At 37.0% G+C, this 19278-nt stretch overlaps 1 protein-coding gene across 4 annotated transcripts in view; it reads left to right on the top strand.

The window, feature by feature from the left end:
• MORC4 (MORC family CW-type zinc finger 4) overlaps positions 1-19278 on the top strand; it is a 59716-nt gene that overhangs the window by 12115 nt on the left and 28323 nt on the right. For 2 of the 4 annotated variants that reach the window (XM_031006037.3, XM_031006036.3), the window contains exons 4-9: positions 1883-2100; positions 2837-2984; positions 6908-7040; positions 7366-7494; positions 10199-10318; positions 11716-11816. In XM_031006037.3, the coding sequence (XP_030861897.1) occupies positions 1883-2100; positions 2837-2984; positions 6908-7040; positions 7366-7494; positions 10199-10318; positions 11716-11816 (849 nt within the window). The remainder of the gene's footprint in view (positions 1-1882; positions 2101-2836; positions 2985-6907; positions 7041-7365; positions 7495-10198; positions 10319-11715; positions 11817-19278) is intronic. The other 2 variants (XM_055375493.2, XM_055375492.2) reach the window with 1 other exon arrangement.

Here is a 19278-nt window from a genome sequence, read left to right as displayed (position 1 = left end):
AGTTAGTTTAAAATTAATGTTTGAATACTACTTTATACTTAATGTATTTTGCATACAGTATACAATTTAATCCTCATAACAAACCCATTTTTTTAAAAAGCCAATTCTTCCACAAGAAAAATGGGAATGCCTGAATCTTACTATTATAAGTCTGCATCCTGGAATACTAAGGCCCATAGGCAACACAAACTGAAGTTCTTTTTCTTTTTTTTTTTTCCAAAGGACTGCTGCCATGGAAATTACCTTTTTCTGTCACTAGATTTATTTGTAGGATACACACAGCTCCTATAAAGTGTCTACTCTAGGAGGACATATGGTATTATTGTATAATGCTTTGAAATAGAAAATTAAAAGGTGGTTCCCTTTCTTAGTGAGTAAACACAAAACCACAACCTTCAGGAAGTAGAAATCAGATACCTCAGCTCTCCATGCTCAAGAGAGTAAAATTGTTAAAGATCAGCCTGCTCAGTCATGGTCTGACCAGAGTATCTATTTTATTGATGTTGAGAAGCACCTAATCTGTAATATATGAAGTCCTTCCTTAGACTATAAACTCTGAAGGCAAGAATCATGCCTCTTATTAAAAATGGTCTCTAGTGCTTAGCCCAATGCTTGGCACATTGTAGGTGCTTAGTTTAAATATTTATTGAATGAATGATAGTGCACAACATTGTAAAATTAGTCAATCTGGAGAGAAACAATCCTTTTTAGTATGATTTTTTTCTTTTATTGATACCTAATATTTTACATATTTATGGGGTACACGTGAGTACTTTATACATGCATACAATGTGTAATGATCAAGTGAGGGTGTTTGGGGTTTACATCACCTTGATAATTTATATGTTGGTAACATTGGAACTCCTCTTTTCTAGCTACTTTGAAATATATGATGTATTATTGCTAATTATAGTCACCCTGGTCTGCTATGGAACATTAGAACTTTTTTCTTCTATCTAACTATAAGTTTGTACTCATGTGCCGAACTCTATTCATTTCTCCTTCTCATCCTGAGAAACAGTCCTTACAATTAGTTTTATTGATGGTGAGGGAAGATATATAATCATTTTATTTTTAATTTTTAAAGTTCTGTTATTTTGGTGTGTACCTGAATGGAAAATACAAGGAAGGGAAGGGATCTGGCTTCCAGATTAAGCTGATCAAAAGGGGCTACAGAGATTGTTGAGGCACCTAAGTGAAAGGTCCTTAATAGAGCAAGAGAGACTTTATACTGCAACTGTTTGCTGATATTCAGAGGCAGAACTACCTATTTTTATCCTTTGGCCACATTCCAATGAACTGTCCCAGCAGATGGAACAGAGACTAAGAATTGGAAGGGTTATCCTTTGAGTGGAGAGTTGAAATTGTCAAGATATATGATCCCTGACTTTCAGATTTCTAGAGGATGATATAAACGGGTTAGGAGATGCCTAATCTAGTACCTCTGACCAATGACAATATCTGGAACTTTTGTTACCCTCTCTAGATAACTACATTTTTCACCTTACCCTAACTTTACTTCTACAGCAATCAGGGCTGTTTTATCTAGACAAGAAAGGCAGCTGCCCAAGGCCTTCTCCAGCTACGTTAGCTGGTGAAAAGGGGCCCTTTTTTACATTTATAAAGTGTGACTCTAACATAGTGGAACTATTTATGTACACACGAACCACACAGGAAAATTAGTCCCATTACCCCATAGTAATTTCCTATGTTTTTAACCTAATAGTTTTGCCCATAAATACCAAAAGGAATAAAAAAGGAAGGACTTTTTACAAGTGTTATTTATTTGTAGGCCAAATATTCTGCCTGTCACCTATCTTAGGATGCTTTTTACCTTTCTGATTTCTTTTTTTCTGATTTGTTTTTTCTTGTGTAATTGCAGCTTTGGCTTTACAGATAAAGTAATAAAGAAGAGCCAGTGTCCCATTGGGGTCTTTGGTAATGGTTTCAAGTCAGGCTCCATGCGGCTAGGAAAGGACGCCCTTGTCTTCACCAAGAATGGGGGTACTCTTACTGTTGGACTTCTATCACAGACCTATCTGGAATGTGTCCAGGCCCAGGCAGTTATTGTACCAATTGTTCCATTCAACCAGCAAAACAATATCCTTTCTGGAAATGGAGAATGTTGGTTAAAAATTAGTCTAATCTGAGTGTTTGATTAGATTCCAACTTCAGGTCAAATCCAACTGTCAGAAGTTTTAAAAGAGGTATTCAAATGTCTTAAATTTATCTGGGATTTTTCTCTATTAAACATTTAAAAAACAAGTAGAACACTGACATAAGCTTAGAAATGTTTTTGCTATATTGAAATTTTCATTGTTAGGCAGTTTGATCTATATAGTGTATCTCTGCACTACCACCACCCCATGGTAAAGCTCCGAAGGCCTTCCTTTTTTTTTTTTCCTAAGGATAGCTATATTTGCATTAATAGGCCTAGAAACATACTATTTATCAGCTTATATAATAGCAGAATATCTCATTTCCCTATATCTGCACAGCTGTTACTTCTGTTAGACACCTGGTTCTCTTGACTGGAACAGTATAGCAATAAGGTTTTAACTTATTGCTTCCAAAGAAGTTAAAAAATTAAGCGTTTGATCTTTTAAATATAAGACTTTGTTTACATGATATCTTTGAAGCTATATTCTGCATGGGCAACTGATTTTGGAGCTTGTGTCTACAACCTTTCTCCATTTTTCACCTTTCCTCCTTCTATAGCAGTAATATGCATGCTGTATGTCTATAGTTTTGTCTAAATATGCAATCCAAAGGGCAAATCTTCCTTCTCAATAGCATCCTAAGATATTATTTTTTCTTTGACTATATTTGATTTTACAAAAAATGATTATTACCGAGGATTCATTGCCCAGCCTAGAAGCCATCTTGAACTATTCCATTTTCAACCGTGAAAATGACCTGCTGGCCCAGTTTGATGCCATCCCAGGCAAAAAAGGCACTCGTGTTCTCATTTGGAACATCCGCAGGTATAGTATTCCAAGCATGATAGATTCTAATAAACAAAGGTAGTATGATGAAACACATTTTTATTTAATTTTAACTTTTAAAATTTTTATAAAAAGACAGGGTCTCATTATGTTGCCCAGGCTGGTCTCGAACACCTGGCTTCAAGTGATATTCCCTCCTTAGCCTCCCAAATTATTGGGATTACAAGTGTGAGCCACTGTGCTTGGCCTAGCGCATTTTAATAACTCTTTTTAGAGTAATTTAGAGCAAAGTAGATAAATTTTAATATATATTTATATCTCATTGCATACTTTTATGTAACTTTGTCTTAGAAAAACAAGAGTTCTGGCCGGGTGCGGTGGCTCATGCTTGTAATCCCAGCACTTTGGGAGGCCGAGGTGGGCAGATCATGAGGTTGAGAGATCGAGACCATCCTGGCCAACATGGTGAAACCCCGTCTCTATTAAAAAAAAATACAAAAATTAGCTGGGCATGGTGGTGTGTGCCTGTAGTCCCAACTACTTGGGAGGCTGAGGCAGGAGAATCGCTTGAACCCAGGAGGTGGAGGTTGCAGTGAGCAGAGATCGCGCCTCTGCACTCCAGCCTGGTGACAGAGTGAGACTGTCTCAAAAAAAAAAAAAGAAAAAAAAAACAGAGTTGTTTGAGATAGTGGTTTTTGTTGGTAAAATGTGGCATGTTTAAGGTGGAAACACGCATATCCTGAGGCTATTGCCACAGATAATTAAGACAGTTTAGCATATTCTAAGCTCCTCAGAATCCTTTATAAATATCTATTTCATATTCATGGACATTTTTTTTTTTTGAGACAGAGTCTCTCTTGCCCAGGCTGGAGTGCAGTGGTGCAAACTTGGTTCACTGTAACCTTCACCTCCTGGGTTCAAGTGATTCTCATGCTTCAGCCTCTCGAGTAGCTGGGATTACAGGTGTGCGCCACCACGTCTGGCTAATTTTTATATTTTTTTCTAGAGACGGGGTTTTGCCATGTTGGCCGGGCTGATCTTGTACTCCTGACCTCAAGTGATCCACCCACCCCAACCTCTATTACTGGCGTGAGCCACCGTGCGTGGCCAATAGGCATTTTTTTAAGTTTGGTAATTGATAGTTATTTTACCTATTAGACAATGACAATGAAGTATGAGAAAAAAATTAGAGTAAACAAAGCACAATAAGATCTTTAAAAAATAAGGAGTTCTGTGTTAGTGCTTTCACAGTAGCTGGGTTAGAAGCAGAAAAATCTGGCCAGGTGTGGTGGCTCACACCTGTAATTCCAGTACTTTGGGAGGCCAAGGCAGGAGGATCACTTGAGGCCAGGAATTTGAGACCAGCCTGGGCAACAAAATGAGACCCTGTCTCTTTAAAAAAAAAAAAAAAAAGAAGTAGAAAAAATCTTTGAAGCGGATAAATATGAACTATAATGAGACTAGGTTAAGATCATGTCTTCAAAACTAATAAAACGGCCGGGCGCGGTGGCTCACGCCTGTAATCCCAGCACTTTGGGAGGCCGAGGCGGGTGGATCACGAGGTCAGGAGATCAAGACCATCCTGGCTAACACGGTGAAACCCCGTCTCTACTAAAAACACAAAAAATTAGCTGGGCGTGGTGGCGGGCGCCTGTAATCCCAGCTACTGGGAGGCTGAGGCAGGAGAATGGCGTGAAGCCAGGAGGCGGAGCTTGCAGTGAGCCGAGATTGCGCCACGGCACTCCAGCCTGGGCGACAGAGCGAGACTCTGTCTCAAAAAAAAAAAAAAAAAAAAAAACTAATAAAACAATCTAGAAATACTTTATGCTATTTCATTTGTTTAATCTTAGCATGTCTAATGGAATACATTTAAGAATGGATTAACACCTAAACACTAAAAAATAACCCTAAAAACCTTTAATATAAAATAGAGGTATTACTGATATGTTTAATAGAAAAGATTATCGGATAAATGTATTCTTCCTTTTCTCCTTAGGTGAAGTATTTTGTCTCATTTACCTGGGTAAAACAAATAAAAACAATGCTGGTTTATATAGAGAGTACTGTACTTAACAATTAAAAGAAGTGTGACTCACACATTGGTAATTTAGATCTTCCCTGTGTCCTACTGAGAAAACCTCAAGTAATATAGTTTGTATTACAAAGAATTTTTTGAGGTATTTCCAGTGATTTACATATCTTAAACAGAACTTTTTCTTTGTATGTCGTTTCCCAGTTATGTATATGGTACTAGGTGGTATACAGGTTGACTTTCCCTAATCCAAAAATCTAAAATCTGAAGTGCTACAAAATCTAAAACATTTTGAGCACAGACATGACAACTCAAAGGAAATGATCATTGGAGCATTTCGGATTTTGGATTTTTGGATTAGGGGTGCTCAACCAGTAAGTATAATGCAAATATTTCAAAATCCAAAAGGATCCAAAACACTTCTGGTCCCAAGCATTTCAGCTAAGGGATATTCAACCTGTATAAATAAAGGATTACATGGTCAAATAAATTTGGGAAAAGCTGACTTAAAGTTTACTGTGTTGCTTTATTGTAGGACTTCTGAGAGTCCTGGAGTCCTTTAATATACTAATGTGCGTTGAAAATATGTAAAAGAGCAATATAGTATGCAGTATTTCCCAATCAATTTTTAAAAAGTATTTCTTCAGGTTGGGTGGTGGCTCACACCTCTAATCCCAGCCCTTTGGGAGGCTGAGATGGGAGAATCGCTTGAGCCCAGAAGTTGGAGGTGACAGTGAGCTATGATCATGCCACTGCACTCTAGCCTGGGCAGCAGAGAAAGACCCTGTCTCTAAGAAAATGTTTCTACAGACCTTTTTTCCTTAGATGGGGAATGTGAGGGACAAGGAGGATAGAGAATCTCCTCAGGGCATATGCATTGGGGTCAGGTGGGGTAGTGAGAATCAGAATTATCCTGGAAAATCCATAATATGCTATTATACATTGACATGGGCATGATGCAGACAACAGACCATAATGGCTCTGGTGCAGCCCTGTAAAAGGAGCTACAATTTCAACACAGCAGCTCTGAGCTTGTGGAGCCTGAAGTATGAAGCAGAGTTATCACTAGAGCTCGAGGTGACTCTGAGGGCTAAGAATTATTTCTCAATTTTATTTGATCATAGAACTTTTATGTATTTATTTCTTTTTAAGAGTATCTTGTGAGATTACTGTTCCACAGAGCAAATTTTGGGAAGTACTGTTCTGATATATACATTTTTACTAAAACCTGTCATTTGAGTTTTTTCCAAGAATAAAGATGGGTCTTAACATTTTTTCTCTGGCAGTGGTTAGTGATATAGCTCAGGGTCTTGGAATGGATCAAAACCAAGTGGCCCAAAAAGATTATGGGAACAAGAAAGGTCCTTATGAAAGGAATGTTAGTACCATTATGTTTAAATGATAATTCTATAAATGGTATCCTAGAGGACTAGTAAATATATGCTGCTTTTGTAACAATCTTTTTCCTTTTAAGAAATAAGATTAGATCTGGGGAGATCTTAGTGTCTTATTAGTCTGAAGTTGGTAGAAGTGGGTTTTGATTCATCTGTTCATTCAGTTGGGGAAAATGATGTTGAGTGACTTACTAACAATACCCAGAAAGCTTGTGTCTATTTCAAGATCCCACTTTGAGGATAGCTGACATCCATTTGATTTATCAGATCATAGACATTCCACATTCTTTTTTCCTTATGAATGTGGCATCATCACCTCTATGAAAGAGTAGATTTGTTTAGAATGGGAATACCCTTAAGTATTGTCTGATCCTCTACCCAAGTAGTTTGTAGTTCCTTTGCACTGGTAGTCAGGGAAAGAAACAGATACCTGAGTTTTGGCTCATATTGGTTTTTTTTTTCTTTTGGGTCCCTAGTGCATTTTTTGTCCTCTGGAGCCAGTTTTTGTTAGATTGGTACTTGTCTCTTTTCCCCAGAAATAAAAATGGAAAATCTGAGTTGGACTTTGATACAGATCAATATGACATCCTGGTATCAGACTTTGACACAGAAGAAAAAATGACTGGCGGTGTTACCTCTGAGCTACCAGAAACAGAATATTCTTTAAGGGTAAGTAAGAATGGTTTTTCAACAATGAGAGGTAAGATTTCCTATAACCTGAAAATATTATAGAACAAGATCTTCTTTTAGTTATACAAAGATAACAACGTTCCAGCCATGTGCTAGTATTCCTTTTTATTGTCTCCATTGAGACAGTTTAGATAATATAGTCAGCAGTACTTTAGTGTGGTAGTTTACATAGTGTAATAAGGTATAGAAACTGAGCCAAATCTTTGCCCAGCATAGATATCAGTTGGTAGCAGTGTTTTATGGGGATGTCAGCAGAATTGGCAATATCACATAATAACTTTCCCTTCACCATTCTGTTCCGTAGGCATTTTGTGGTATTCTATACATGAAGCCACGCATGAAAATTTTTCTGCGTCAAAAGAAGGTGACTACCCAGATGATTGCTAAGAGCCTGGCCAATGTAGAATATGATACATATAAACCTACCTTCACAGTATCCTTACAAGTGTACCACTACATGAAGTTGACCTCTTTATTTCAGGATTAAGTTTTCAGGTTGACACAGAAAAACAAAAACTTTCCCTTTCAAATTAAAAAGTGTGTGTCATAGTACACATTCTATTACAGTGTACTCTGAGGAAGTCTTTCTTAAATGCCAATCTGTGTACCATTTTTATCAGAAATCACCTGGAAACTGTTGAAATAATAGAATCTTGAGACTTTGGAGATTCTGGTTCAGTAGTGTCTGAAACCTTTTTTAAAAAAATAAGAAATATTTATTTATTTTAAAATCCTCAGCTGATTCTAATGAGCAGCCAGGTTTGAGAACCTCTGCTATAAGGAATAATACACATTATTTGGTTTGTACTGGATTTTGATATATATTAAATTGATTGAAATAAGCAAAATACTGACTAGAACGTCTTAATCTTGTAGATGCACTGCAATTTTTTGTTGGAACAGGTCCAGACTTACACTGATTGAAATTAGGAGGGTGGAAATTAAAAGGTGATTTTCTGGAGTGAAATAAATCTTCTTAGGTTTGACATAAATTCCTGGTACTTTTCATAATGGTAGCCGCTCAGAGGAGCCATTACTTGTTTTTACTTCTACCTCTCCCTTGCATTGCATTGAGAATGGATTTCAGAGACTAGAAAAAAATCTTAAGATGAACTATGGAAATTAGGTACAACTTTGTTGATGGCTTTTGGGGCAGAAAACATCTTTGAAAGGCTGAAAACTTGCAAGGTTATGAAAAATTGTCCTTTTAATTTATTTTCTAGTAACTAAGCACCACTCTTGGCCCGAGAAACATGTTTACACTCTATTTGCTTTATCAAAGGCATTATCTAGCGTGCTTTGTCTTTCCCTGACCAAAAATGAGAAATCGTTGGTCTCTTTTTTCTCCTTTTTGAGAACACATATCTTGTCCACTAGGAATGTTTTCTTAAAGCACTAAACAAATCAATTTAATAAAGCCAGAGCTAGCATTGTTTGTTTCTATAGGTGAATTAGTTATAATCTCACCATATGTAGACTAGGATGTTAGTGCCATAGGTTTAACAGAGCCAGTCTAAAGAAGTGCTTGCCAACTACTGTGTTAGGATATAACACATACCTGTCTCTAGCTTTTTTCTTTTGTGGGTTTCTATCAGGGAAACTTCTATGCATGCATTCTATATGTTACCTCGACTCTTCTCAGACTCCCTTCCCATTAAACCAAATTACCTTCCGATATTATAGTTTGGACTAAACAGATTTACTGTAGACATGGGTAAAATCAAAGTCCTAATCAAATTTCCCCCAAGGTCACTGAGGAACAAGATCATTGATACTAACTTATTTACTTCTCAATTATCAAAGGCCACTTCTTTCATCTTTGTTCTCTCTCCTTACGCTAATTTGGTGAGTCTCCTACCCCACTGTACCCTCACTCCATAATTTAGAATTTTAAAAGTGCACAACAGAAAGAAAACTTTGACAGTCTTTATCTTTACAAAGATAATTTTATGGCATAGGATTTTGGTTTGTTTGCTTGCAGGAGTTTTGTCTTGTTTTGTTTTTGCATTAGAATAGGTCTTATTTGAGGTTTTATATGAACTGCTAGAGCCCAGAACGTTATATATTCTGAGCCAAACATTACTGTGTTATGCACCCACTTGAGTCATGTCTTTGTATCATATGTGACCCATTTGTTATAGGGTTTTGATGCAAGTAGCTTGTCTTTTAGAGGGGGCATGGAGATCATTTTTTGAATAAGTAACAAAAGTAAATTTTCATTCAACTCATTTAGACATGAAGGTTTCTTAGTATTTGTTTTAATGAAAATCTCAGTTTCTCTATCTCCCCTTTATCTTTCTCACTTACTTACCTTGGTTTTTAAATTAAGTAGGACTTGTTAAAAACTCATCATTATTCATGTTTTACTTATAATAATCAGTTGTCTTCATTTCATTTATCCAAGCTTGTTAACTTCTTCCCATGAAATATATCACTACAGGACTATTCATTGTTCTTTACCTTTGCTTTTGCTTTCATTGTGTTTGGTATGGTAAGAAGGATTTACCTTATTGGATATAATTGTACAGATTTGTATTGGACCATTTACAGCTCTTATCAGAACCTATGTGCCCTAGCAGCAAACTGAGCAACTAGCAAGGGCTAAGAAATGTTTTATGATTATTTGTCAATTTTTAAATCACTGATGGTATTTAGGTATCTTTTCTTACAGTCTTTCTATGCATATGTGTGTGTGTGTGTGTGTGTGTGTGAGCGTGTGTGTGTGTGTGATGTTTTTATAATCTGAGCGTTTCCTGATATTCTCAAATATTTCAAGGACATAATTTTAAAAGAGATGCATGTGGCTATATCAACATTTATTTAATCATTTCTTTGTTGTTGAACATTTAAATTATTTCTGTTTTTCTGCTTTTATAACAAATTGAAAAATCTCTGTAATTCCTAAACGTTTGTGGGCCTCCCTGACTGTTTTCTGTGGGATAAATTCTTTAAAAGAGAATTACTTGGTCAAATATTAAGAATATTCTTAAAGCTATTGCAACAGATGTTTAAATGCCCTCAAAAAGGTTGTACCAATTTATGTCCCTTGGTATTTGATGGTTTTTGCTATAATATGGTGTAAAATTTTGTCGTTGAAGCCCCTGGTATGTTTGTCTCCTTAACGATGTTCTTCTCAGAATAAGCAGGTGAGAATCACCTTTGGGTTCTCTTGCAAGAATAGTAACCAGTTTGGAATAATGATGTATCATAACAACCGACTCATAAAATCTTTTGAGAAGGTGGGGTGCCAGGTGAAGGTGAGTAGTTAATATTTCTTTGTCGTAGGAGACTGAAAAGAGTAGGAAGAGAATTTAAAATTTGCAAAGGGGATAGGCTCATTAATGGCTTTTACTCCCATCTTATGATGCTTATTGAATTCTGATCCTGGAATTGTGTTACCAGTGAGCTGTCTTGTGTTGAAATCTCTTTCTAACTCTCATTCTTCAGCTGTTAATCAACCCAACAACTTTACTGAATGCATTTTCTAAGTAGCTGTTAATAAGAGGCAGAATTAGAATACCAGCAAGCTTACCATGTGTGTCAGCTTATTTGTGTTTTAGGTAACTCCATTTTCTTGGAGAGACAATAAGGCATAGTGGAAGGCGTATAAAATATGGTGGTTGAAGACCAGGATTTGGGTCCTGAATTTTCCATTTACAAGCTATGTAACCTTGGATAATTTGTTTAATTTATCTGAAGCTCAATTTCCTGACCTTTATGTAAAGTGGAAACAACAATAATAAGCATACCTGCTTTGCCTGCCTCACAGCTTACAGGGTTGAGAGATTTAAATGGGATAAATTATGTGAAAATATTTTTTAAACCACTCTATACAAATTTTACCATCATCTTTAATGTCTTAATGATTATTTAAAGTAGTAATGTCTACAAGTATCCCTTTTATTCCTATTTTACAGATAAGATTGCTAAAGCACAAAAAATGATGAACTGCTTCAACATAGTAAGACAGTTATATAAAGCCCAGGATAGCTCGTTTTCAGCCTATTTTGTTTTCCCTTGTTATAGCACCTTTAGACAACTCGTGTTTGTGTTCCAGTCCAATTACACCTTTACTCAGTTTCTTCCATTAAAGAATTAGAATATGATTTAAATCTATAAAACTCTTGCGTCAACTTGTAATTAATAATTGCTGTAAGTGTGACTCTCTTTAGTAGTTGTTTGGTGGCCTATGTATGTGGGAAAATTGTTTATTTTAATATAGGATCACATAGACCCCTTAAAATTGTTTTCAGATGAATATTTGTTTCAGTTCCTTAGAACAGTAGTATATAACCTTGGTTTTTTAGCATGGTAATTCTTTATTCAAATGCAGTCTTATGGCAGTCCTGGAATATAAAGCAGATAAAAGTGGAGGTAGTGTGGGTGAAGTAGAGATGGCTACTAATTGCAGAAGACTCCTAGGGATCTATGGATCATATTTTGAAAATCTCTGCCCTAGAATTTGTCAGAATTTCTAGTTCAGTTTAATGCTTGCGGTCTGTTGATGTATATTCTAAGTGTTTCTCTAGATCTTGATGGTCTTTTCTTGCCCATGAAGGTTATGTAACCTTTCTATTGTTGTTTGGAATCAAAAGGAAATGCCTCCAGGCAGCCAACAGTAATGTAAGTGTTGAAATTAATATTTTCTTCTAAGCCAACTCGTGGAGAAGGTGTAGGAGTAATTGGAGTCATTGAGTGCAATTTCCTAAAACCTGCCTACAACAAACAAGACTTTGAGTATACCAAGGAGTACCGGTGAGTCACTCCCAACCTGAGGTGCTTCCGTTAGTTTGTTCAGATATGATTCTGTTCTCCAAAGCCTCTAAAACCATCTCTAAAAAGCAGCTAAATAAGTTAACTGAGAATTACTTCAAATTTGTTTTCCAAGATTAGAGATAAAATGATTTCATTTTTAAATTAAAGTTTGCTGAATGATATATGGAGTCTCGTTGAGATAAACCTTACCTTTAGAAATTATGCAAAGAGCATAGGAGTAATTTGGTAAAAGATTTCTGGGGAAATGAAAAGCTTTGGAATTGATCTTAATGGAAACAGATGAATGGATCTGAAGTTATGGAATACATTGGATAAAAAAAAAGCAGTTTGAAATTTGTTCCAAAAATTTTTCTTGAAGCCAGTGAACAGATTTAGAGCAAAGTGATGGAACAGCAGGAAAGACATGTGCTTTCATTAAAGCATCTAGATTTAATAGGGCAGGAAAACAGGTAAGAATCTGAAAGGAACTCGACATTATGGCTGAACCAGTGGGATATTTTTCGAAAGGAGTTTTTAAAGCCAGGTTAGAATAGTTTGTTTAAAAAATGTCGAGAGGGAGATGGGTCTTTATTTCATTAAGTATTATGAGACAGCTTCTATGTGCCAGGTACTAAGGATGAAAAATAAGACTCTTTGATACCTATGAACAAATATGTATGCAAATAAGAAACTTAAATACTTATAAAATAATTGCTTTAATAGGGGGTATGTGCAAAGTGGGGAGAACTTTAAATATGCTTAAGGGAGTCAGGGAAGGCTTCACAAAGCAGATTATATTTGATATTAAATATGAAGGAAAAGTTTTCTAGGTGGACAATAGAGGAAGGACATTCTAAGCAGAGGGAAGTATCTGTAAGGGCAAAAAAGGGTAAGGGGTATTCTGGGAGTATGGAGAAAGAAGGCATGAGGACATTTGCGGTCATTTTCCTTGAAGTCTCAGCAGCAAATATTTTTCTTAGAGTGGGAGAAAAGAAATTTCCCAAATCTCTTTTGTTTTGTGCCCAAACTGTAATAAAGTCAAGTCTTGTACCTTAATTTGTCTGTAACCACAAGAATTTTAGGTTTAGTGTTTGAGAGAGATAACTATTTGAATGGCAACTCCAAATTAATTTCAGGGTAATTGGTTCATGGTTACTTGGGCTACTCAGTGGTTATGACAACTACCTGCCCTCAGTCTAAGTAAAATGGTCATTTAAATATAAATCTGGCCCATAATGGAAATCTTTGACCAGGACTTAACTCTAAGTGAAAGCTTAGGAATGACATTAGTTTGACAGAAGTCTCCGAGTCAAGTTATTATGTTTCAATTGAGTGAAAGGAATAGTGAATTGCTGATGACTACCTAAATAATTAAGATTTGTGAAATTCAAATGTTAGATATTAAAAATTATTTAACATCTTTCTATATCATCTTTGCCACCAACCCCCCAAGTCTACCTTTAAAATTTTACAGGCATTAGATCTTTGTTTTTTGATGTCTAGTTTTGGTATGATGAGGTGATTGCAGTGGATCAGATAGAGATAGTCTGTAGACAGTAGATTTATTCAGTTGAACACACAGGATTTCTGACTTACTTAGCATAACATCTGCTACACACTTTATTAAAAACAGGGAACTAGTATACTATTCTGCGTACAGTCTTTTGAGGATAAATTTGCATAACTCATGCCAATTCTGGCACCATTGCCCTTTTTTATTCAATTTATTTTATATAAAATGAAAAGGTATTTAAATTAAAAAAAAGAATTTAAGAGAGGGATTAGAGAAGGTTGTCTACTCTTAACAAACTCATCCTATGAGTATTATAGATATCAAAACCTGCAAATGATAAAAGAGATACCAGCCATCATACTGCTAGAATGTCTACAAATAAATCATCTGTAATACCACTTTTAACAGTTGTGGAGCTTACAATCATTTGTATAAAAAGATTGTAACATATATGAAGTAATTTGGCGAGCAATAAAAAAGTTCTTTAATCAATCAAAACCTAAGTAGTATGTTATGGGGAAAATGCCTTGATATAGGAGATGGGGAAGGTTTTGGGTAGAAAGTATGACTTGAGATGTGCCTCACATGATATAAGATGTGGAAGAGAGGAAAGGGAATTCTAGGATGGAATTGTAGCATGAGCTAAGGTAGTGACAGGAACTCAGAATGGTAAGAATATGGAGAGAGGAGATAACAGGATATAGCTAGAGTGAAGGCAAATCAAGTTAAATGAGTAGAGTAGAGCCATACCCCAGAGCAGCAGTTGGTAAACTTTTTCTGAAAAGGGCCAGAAAGGGTCACAACTGCTTGATTTTGCTGTAGTATGAAAGCAGCCATAGACAATAAGTAAAGGAATTGGCATGGGTATGTCTAATAAAATTTTGTTTACAAAAACAGGCAGTGGGCTGGATTTGGCTCCAGTTTGCTGACCCCTGTCCTAGAACCATCATTCCTAAATTACATGCTAAGCTACACATAATGAATTCATAGGAGAGCCATGAGGTATTTTACATCTTTGAGGGAAATACAGTGATACTCAACTTCTGTCTATAAACCACAGAAATTGTCTTCTATTGCTGTCATAACAAATTACCACATAACTTAGTGGCTGAAAACAATACTAATTTACTGTCGTAGCGTGCTGTAGGTTGGATGTCCTACACAGATCTTACTGGGCTATAATCGAGGTGTTGGCAGGGCTGCATTCCTTTCTGGAGGCTCTAGGGAAGAATCCATTTTCCTGTCTTTTCCAGCTTATAGAGGCTGCCAGCATTTCTTGCCCATGGCCCTCTTCCATCACCTTCAAAGCTAGTAGTGACAGGTTGAGTCCTCATATTGCATCACTCTGATGACCTTGCTTTTGTCATCACATCTTCTCTGATTCTGACTCTTCTGCTGCACTCTTCTACTTTTAAGGTCCCTTGTGATTACATTGGATAATTCAGGATATTCTTCCTATCTTAAGGTCAACTTGATGAGTAACCTAAATTCCCACTTGCTGTGTAAACATTATTATGTCTATCACAGTCTGCCCTTTGTTCTCTCAGATTCCACTTACATCTCATAAGCAAAATATATTCACCCCATCCCAACGTTTCCAAAAGTCCCTACCCATTACAGCATCAATGCAGAGTCAAAAATTTCATGTAAATATCATCAGCTCAAAAGTCTCAAACTCATTATCTAAATCACATAAGGGCAATACTCTGAGTATGGCACATCTTAGGGCAAAACTCCTCTACATCTGTGGATATGTATTTTCTTTTTTGTATTTTGCTGTTAAAGTACAGTGGTGGGTCAAGCATAGGATACTAATTATATATATTCTTGTTTGAATGGGGGAGAAACTAAAAGGAAAAAAGGGGTCCCAGGTCACAGGCATTTTCAAAATCTAGCCAGGCACATTCCATTAAATGTCAAGGCCTTCATCCTCTAGTCTTGAGGCTTTGCCCTCTGGACTTATCACTCCACCCTCAAAGCTGTCTTTCCTTTTTCCTGAAGGGTAGCATGTGTTGGCAGCTGAGGAGTTTCATCAGCCTGTTTCCTGACTGTAGAATTTTGAGGGTCAAACAGGATTCTCTCCATCCCTTTCAATTCAAGCTAGCTTTTTGTTTTGATTTTTTGTTTGTTTGTTTGTTTTTGAGATGGAGTTTTGCTCTTGTTGCCCAGGCTGGAGTGCAATGGCAACCGCAACCTCCCCATCCCGGGTTCAAGCGATTGTCCTGCCTCAGCCTCCTGAGTAGCTGGGATTACAGGCATGTGCCACCACGCCTGGCTAATTTTGTATTTTTAGTAGAGACGGGGTTTCTCCATGTTGGTCAGTCTGGTCTTGAACTCCCGACCTCAGGTGATCTGCCTGCCTCGGTCTCCCAAAGTGCTGGGATTTCAGGTGTGAGCTACTGTGCCCGGCCTCAAGCTAGCTTTCATGCTAGTGTGCCATTCTTAAGAACCTTGTGAGTCTCCCATGCGTGTCATGTATATTCATGTCATCCAACAAGAGGCTCTTGGCAGGTCTTTCCTAGGGAATCCTATATCTATTTTTTGGCTCCAGCTGAGATGGCTATGGAGATCTGTGAGTCACAGGCTTTATCTTTTTTTTATTATTATACTTTAAATTCTGGGTTACATGTGCAGAACGTGCAATTTTGTTACGTAGGTATACACGTGCCATGGTGGTTTGCTGCACCCATCAACCCTTCACCTACATTAGGTATTTCTCCTAATGTTATCCCTCCCCTAGCTTCCCACCCCCTACAGGCCCCAGTGTGTGATGTTCCCCTCCTTGTGTCCATGTGTTCTCATTGTTCAACTCCCACTTATGAGTGAGAACATGTGGTGTTTGGTTTTCTGATCTTGTGATAGTTTGCTGAGAATGATGGTTTCCAGCTTCATCCATGTCCCTGCAAAGGACATGAACTCATCCTTTTTTATGACTGCATAGTATTCCATGTGTATATGTGCCACATTTTCTTAATCCAGTCTATCATTGTTGGACATTTGGGCTGGTTCCAAGTCTTTGCTATTGTGAATAGTGCCACAATAAACATACGTGTGCATGTGTCTTTATAGTAGAATGATTTATAATCCTTTGGGTATATACCCAGTAATGGGATTGCTGGGTCAAATGGTATTTCTAGTTCTAGATTCTTGAGGAATCGCCACACTGTCTTCCACAATGGTTGAATTAATTTACACTCCCACCAACAGTGTCAAAGGGTTCCTATTTTTCCATAACCTCTCCAGCATCTGTTGTTTCCTGACTTTTTAATGGTCGCCATTCTAACTGGCGTGAGATGGTATCTCATTGTGGTTTTGATTTGCATTTCTCTAATGACCAGTGATGATGAGCATTTTTTTCATATGTCTGTTGGCTGCATAAATGTCTTCTTTTGAGAAGTGTCTGTTCATATGCTTTGCCCATTTTTTGATGGGGTTGTTTGCTTTTTCATTGTAAATTTGTTTAAGTTCTTTGTAGATTCTGGATATTAGCCGTTTGTCAGATGGATAGTTTACAAAATTTTTCTCCCATTCTGTAGGTTGCTTGTTCATTCTGATGATAGTTTCTTTTGCTGTGCAGAAGTTCTTTAGTTTAATTACATCCCATTTGTCAATGTTGGCTTTTGTTGCCATTGCTTTTGGTGTTTTAGACATGAAGTCTTTGCCCATGCCTATGTCCTGAATGGTATTGCCTAGGTTTTCCTCTAGGATTTTTATGGTCCTAGGTCTTACATTTAAGTCTTTGATCCATTTTGAGTTGATTTTTGTATAAGGTGTAAGGAAGTGGTCCAGTTTCAGTTTTCTGCATATGGCTAGCCAGTTTTCCTAACACCATTTATTAAATATCGAATCTTTTCCCTATTGCTTGTGTGTGTCAGGTTTGTCAAAGATCAGATGGTGGTAAATGTGTGGTATTATTTCTGAGGCCTCCATTCTGTTCCTTTAGTCTGTATATCTGTTTTGGTACCAGTACCATGCTGTTTTGGTTACTGTAGCCTTGTAGTAAAGTTTGAAGTCAGGTAGTGTGATGCCTCCAGCTTTGTTCTTCTTGCCCAGGACTGTCTTGGCTATGCGGGCTCTTTTTTGCTTCCATATGAAGTTTAAAGTAGGTTTTTCCAATTCTGTGAAGAAAGTCAGTGGTAGCTTGATGGGGATAGCATTGAATCTATAAATTACTTTGGGCACTAAGGTCATTTTCACAATATTTGTTCTTCCTATCCATGAGCATGGAGTGTTTTTCCATTCGTTTGTGCCCTCTCTTATTTCCTTGAGCAGTGGTTTGTAGTTCTTGAAGAGGTCCTTCACATCCATTGTAAGTTATATTCCTAGGTATTTTATTCTCTTAGTAGCAACTGTGAAGGGCAGTTCATTCATGATTTGGCTCTGTTTGTCTATTATTGGTGTATAGGAATGCTTGTGATTTTTGCACATTGATTTTGTATTCTGAGACTGCTGAAGTTGCTTATCAGCTTAAGGAGATTTTGGGCTGAGACAATGGGGTTTTCTAAGTATACAGTCATGTCATCTGTAAACAGAGACAATTTGACTTCCTCTCTTCCTATTTGAATACCGTTTATTGCTTTCTCTTGCCTGATTGCCCTGGCCAGAGCTTCCAATACCATGTTGAATAGGAGTGGTGGGAGAGGGCATCCTTGTCTTATGCCAGTTTTCAAAGGGAATGCTTCCAGTTTTTGCCCATTCGGTATGATATTGGCTGTGGGTTTGTCATAAATAGCTCCTATTATTTTGAGATAGGTTCCATCAATACCTAGTTTATTGAGAGTTTTTAGCATGAAGGGGTGTTCAATTTTGTCGAAGGCTTTTTCTGCATCTATTGAGATAATCATGTCGTTTTTGTCATTGGTTCTGTTTATGTTATGGATTATGTTTATTGATTTGTGTATGTTGAACCAGCCTTGCATCCCAGGGATGAAGCCAACTTGATTGTGGAGGATAAGCTTTTTGATGTGCTGCTGGATTCGGTTTGCCAGTGTTTTATTGAGGATTTTCACATCGATGTTCATCAGGGATATTGGCCTAAAATTTTCTTTTTTTGTTGTGTCTCTGCCAGGCTTTGGTATCAGGATGATGCTGGCCTCATAAAATGAGTTAGGGAGGATTCCCTCTTTTTCTATTGATTGGAATAATTTCAGAAGGAATGGTACCAGCTTCTCTTTGTATCTCTGGTAGAATGCAGCTGTGAATCCATCTGGTCCTGGACTTTTTTTGGTTGGTAGGCTATTAATTATTGCCTCAATTTCAGAGCCTGTTATTGGTCTATTCAGAGATTCAGCTTCTTCCTGCTTTACACTTAGGAGGGTGTATGTGTCGAGGAATTTATCCATTTCTTCTAGATTTTCTAGTTTATTTGCGTAGAGGTGTTTATAGTATTCTCTGATGGTAGTTTGTATTTCTGTGGGATTGGTGGTGATATCCCCTTTATCATTTTTTATTGTGTCTATTTGATTCTTCTCTCTTTTCTTCTTTATTAATCTTGCTAGCAGTCTGTCTATTTGGTTGCTCTTTTCGAAAAATCAGCTCCTGAGATTCATCGAATTTTTGAAGGGATTTTTGTGTCTCTATCTCCTTCATTTCTGCTCTGATCTTAGTTATTTCTTGCCTTCTGCTAGCTTTTGAATTTGTTTGCTCTTGCTTCTCTAGTTCTTTTAATTGTGATGTTAAGGTGTTGATTTTAGATCTCTCCTGTTTTCTCTTGTGGGCATTTAGTGCTATAAATTTCCCTCTACAGACAGCTTTAAATGTGTCCCAGAGATTCTGGTATGTTGTGTCTTTGTTCTCATTGGTTTCAAAGACCATCTTTATTTCTGCTTTCATTTCATTATTTACCCACCAGTCATTCAGGAGCAGGTTGTTCAGTTTCCATGTAGTTGTGCGATTTTGAGTGGGATTCTTAATCCTGAGTTATAATTTGATTGCACTGTGGTCTGAGAG

Source organism: Gorilla gorilla, chromosome X (assembly GCF_029281585.2).
Source record: "Gorilla gorilla gorilla isolate KB3781 chromosome X, NHGRI_mGorGor1-v2.1_pri, whole genome shotgun sequence".
NCBI classification, from domain to species: domain Eukaryota; kingdom Metazoa; phylum Chordata; class Mammalia; order Primates; family Hominidae; genus Gorilla; species Gorilla gorilla.
The sequence above is the reverse complement of the archived record's forward strand: the minus strand, read 5'-3'. Positions and strand labels throughout refer to the sequence as shown.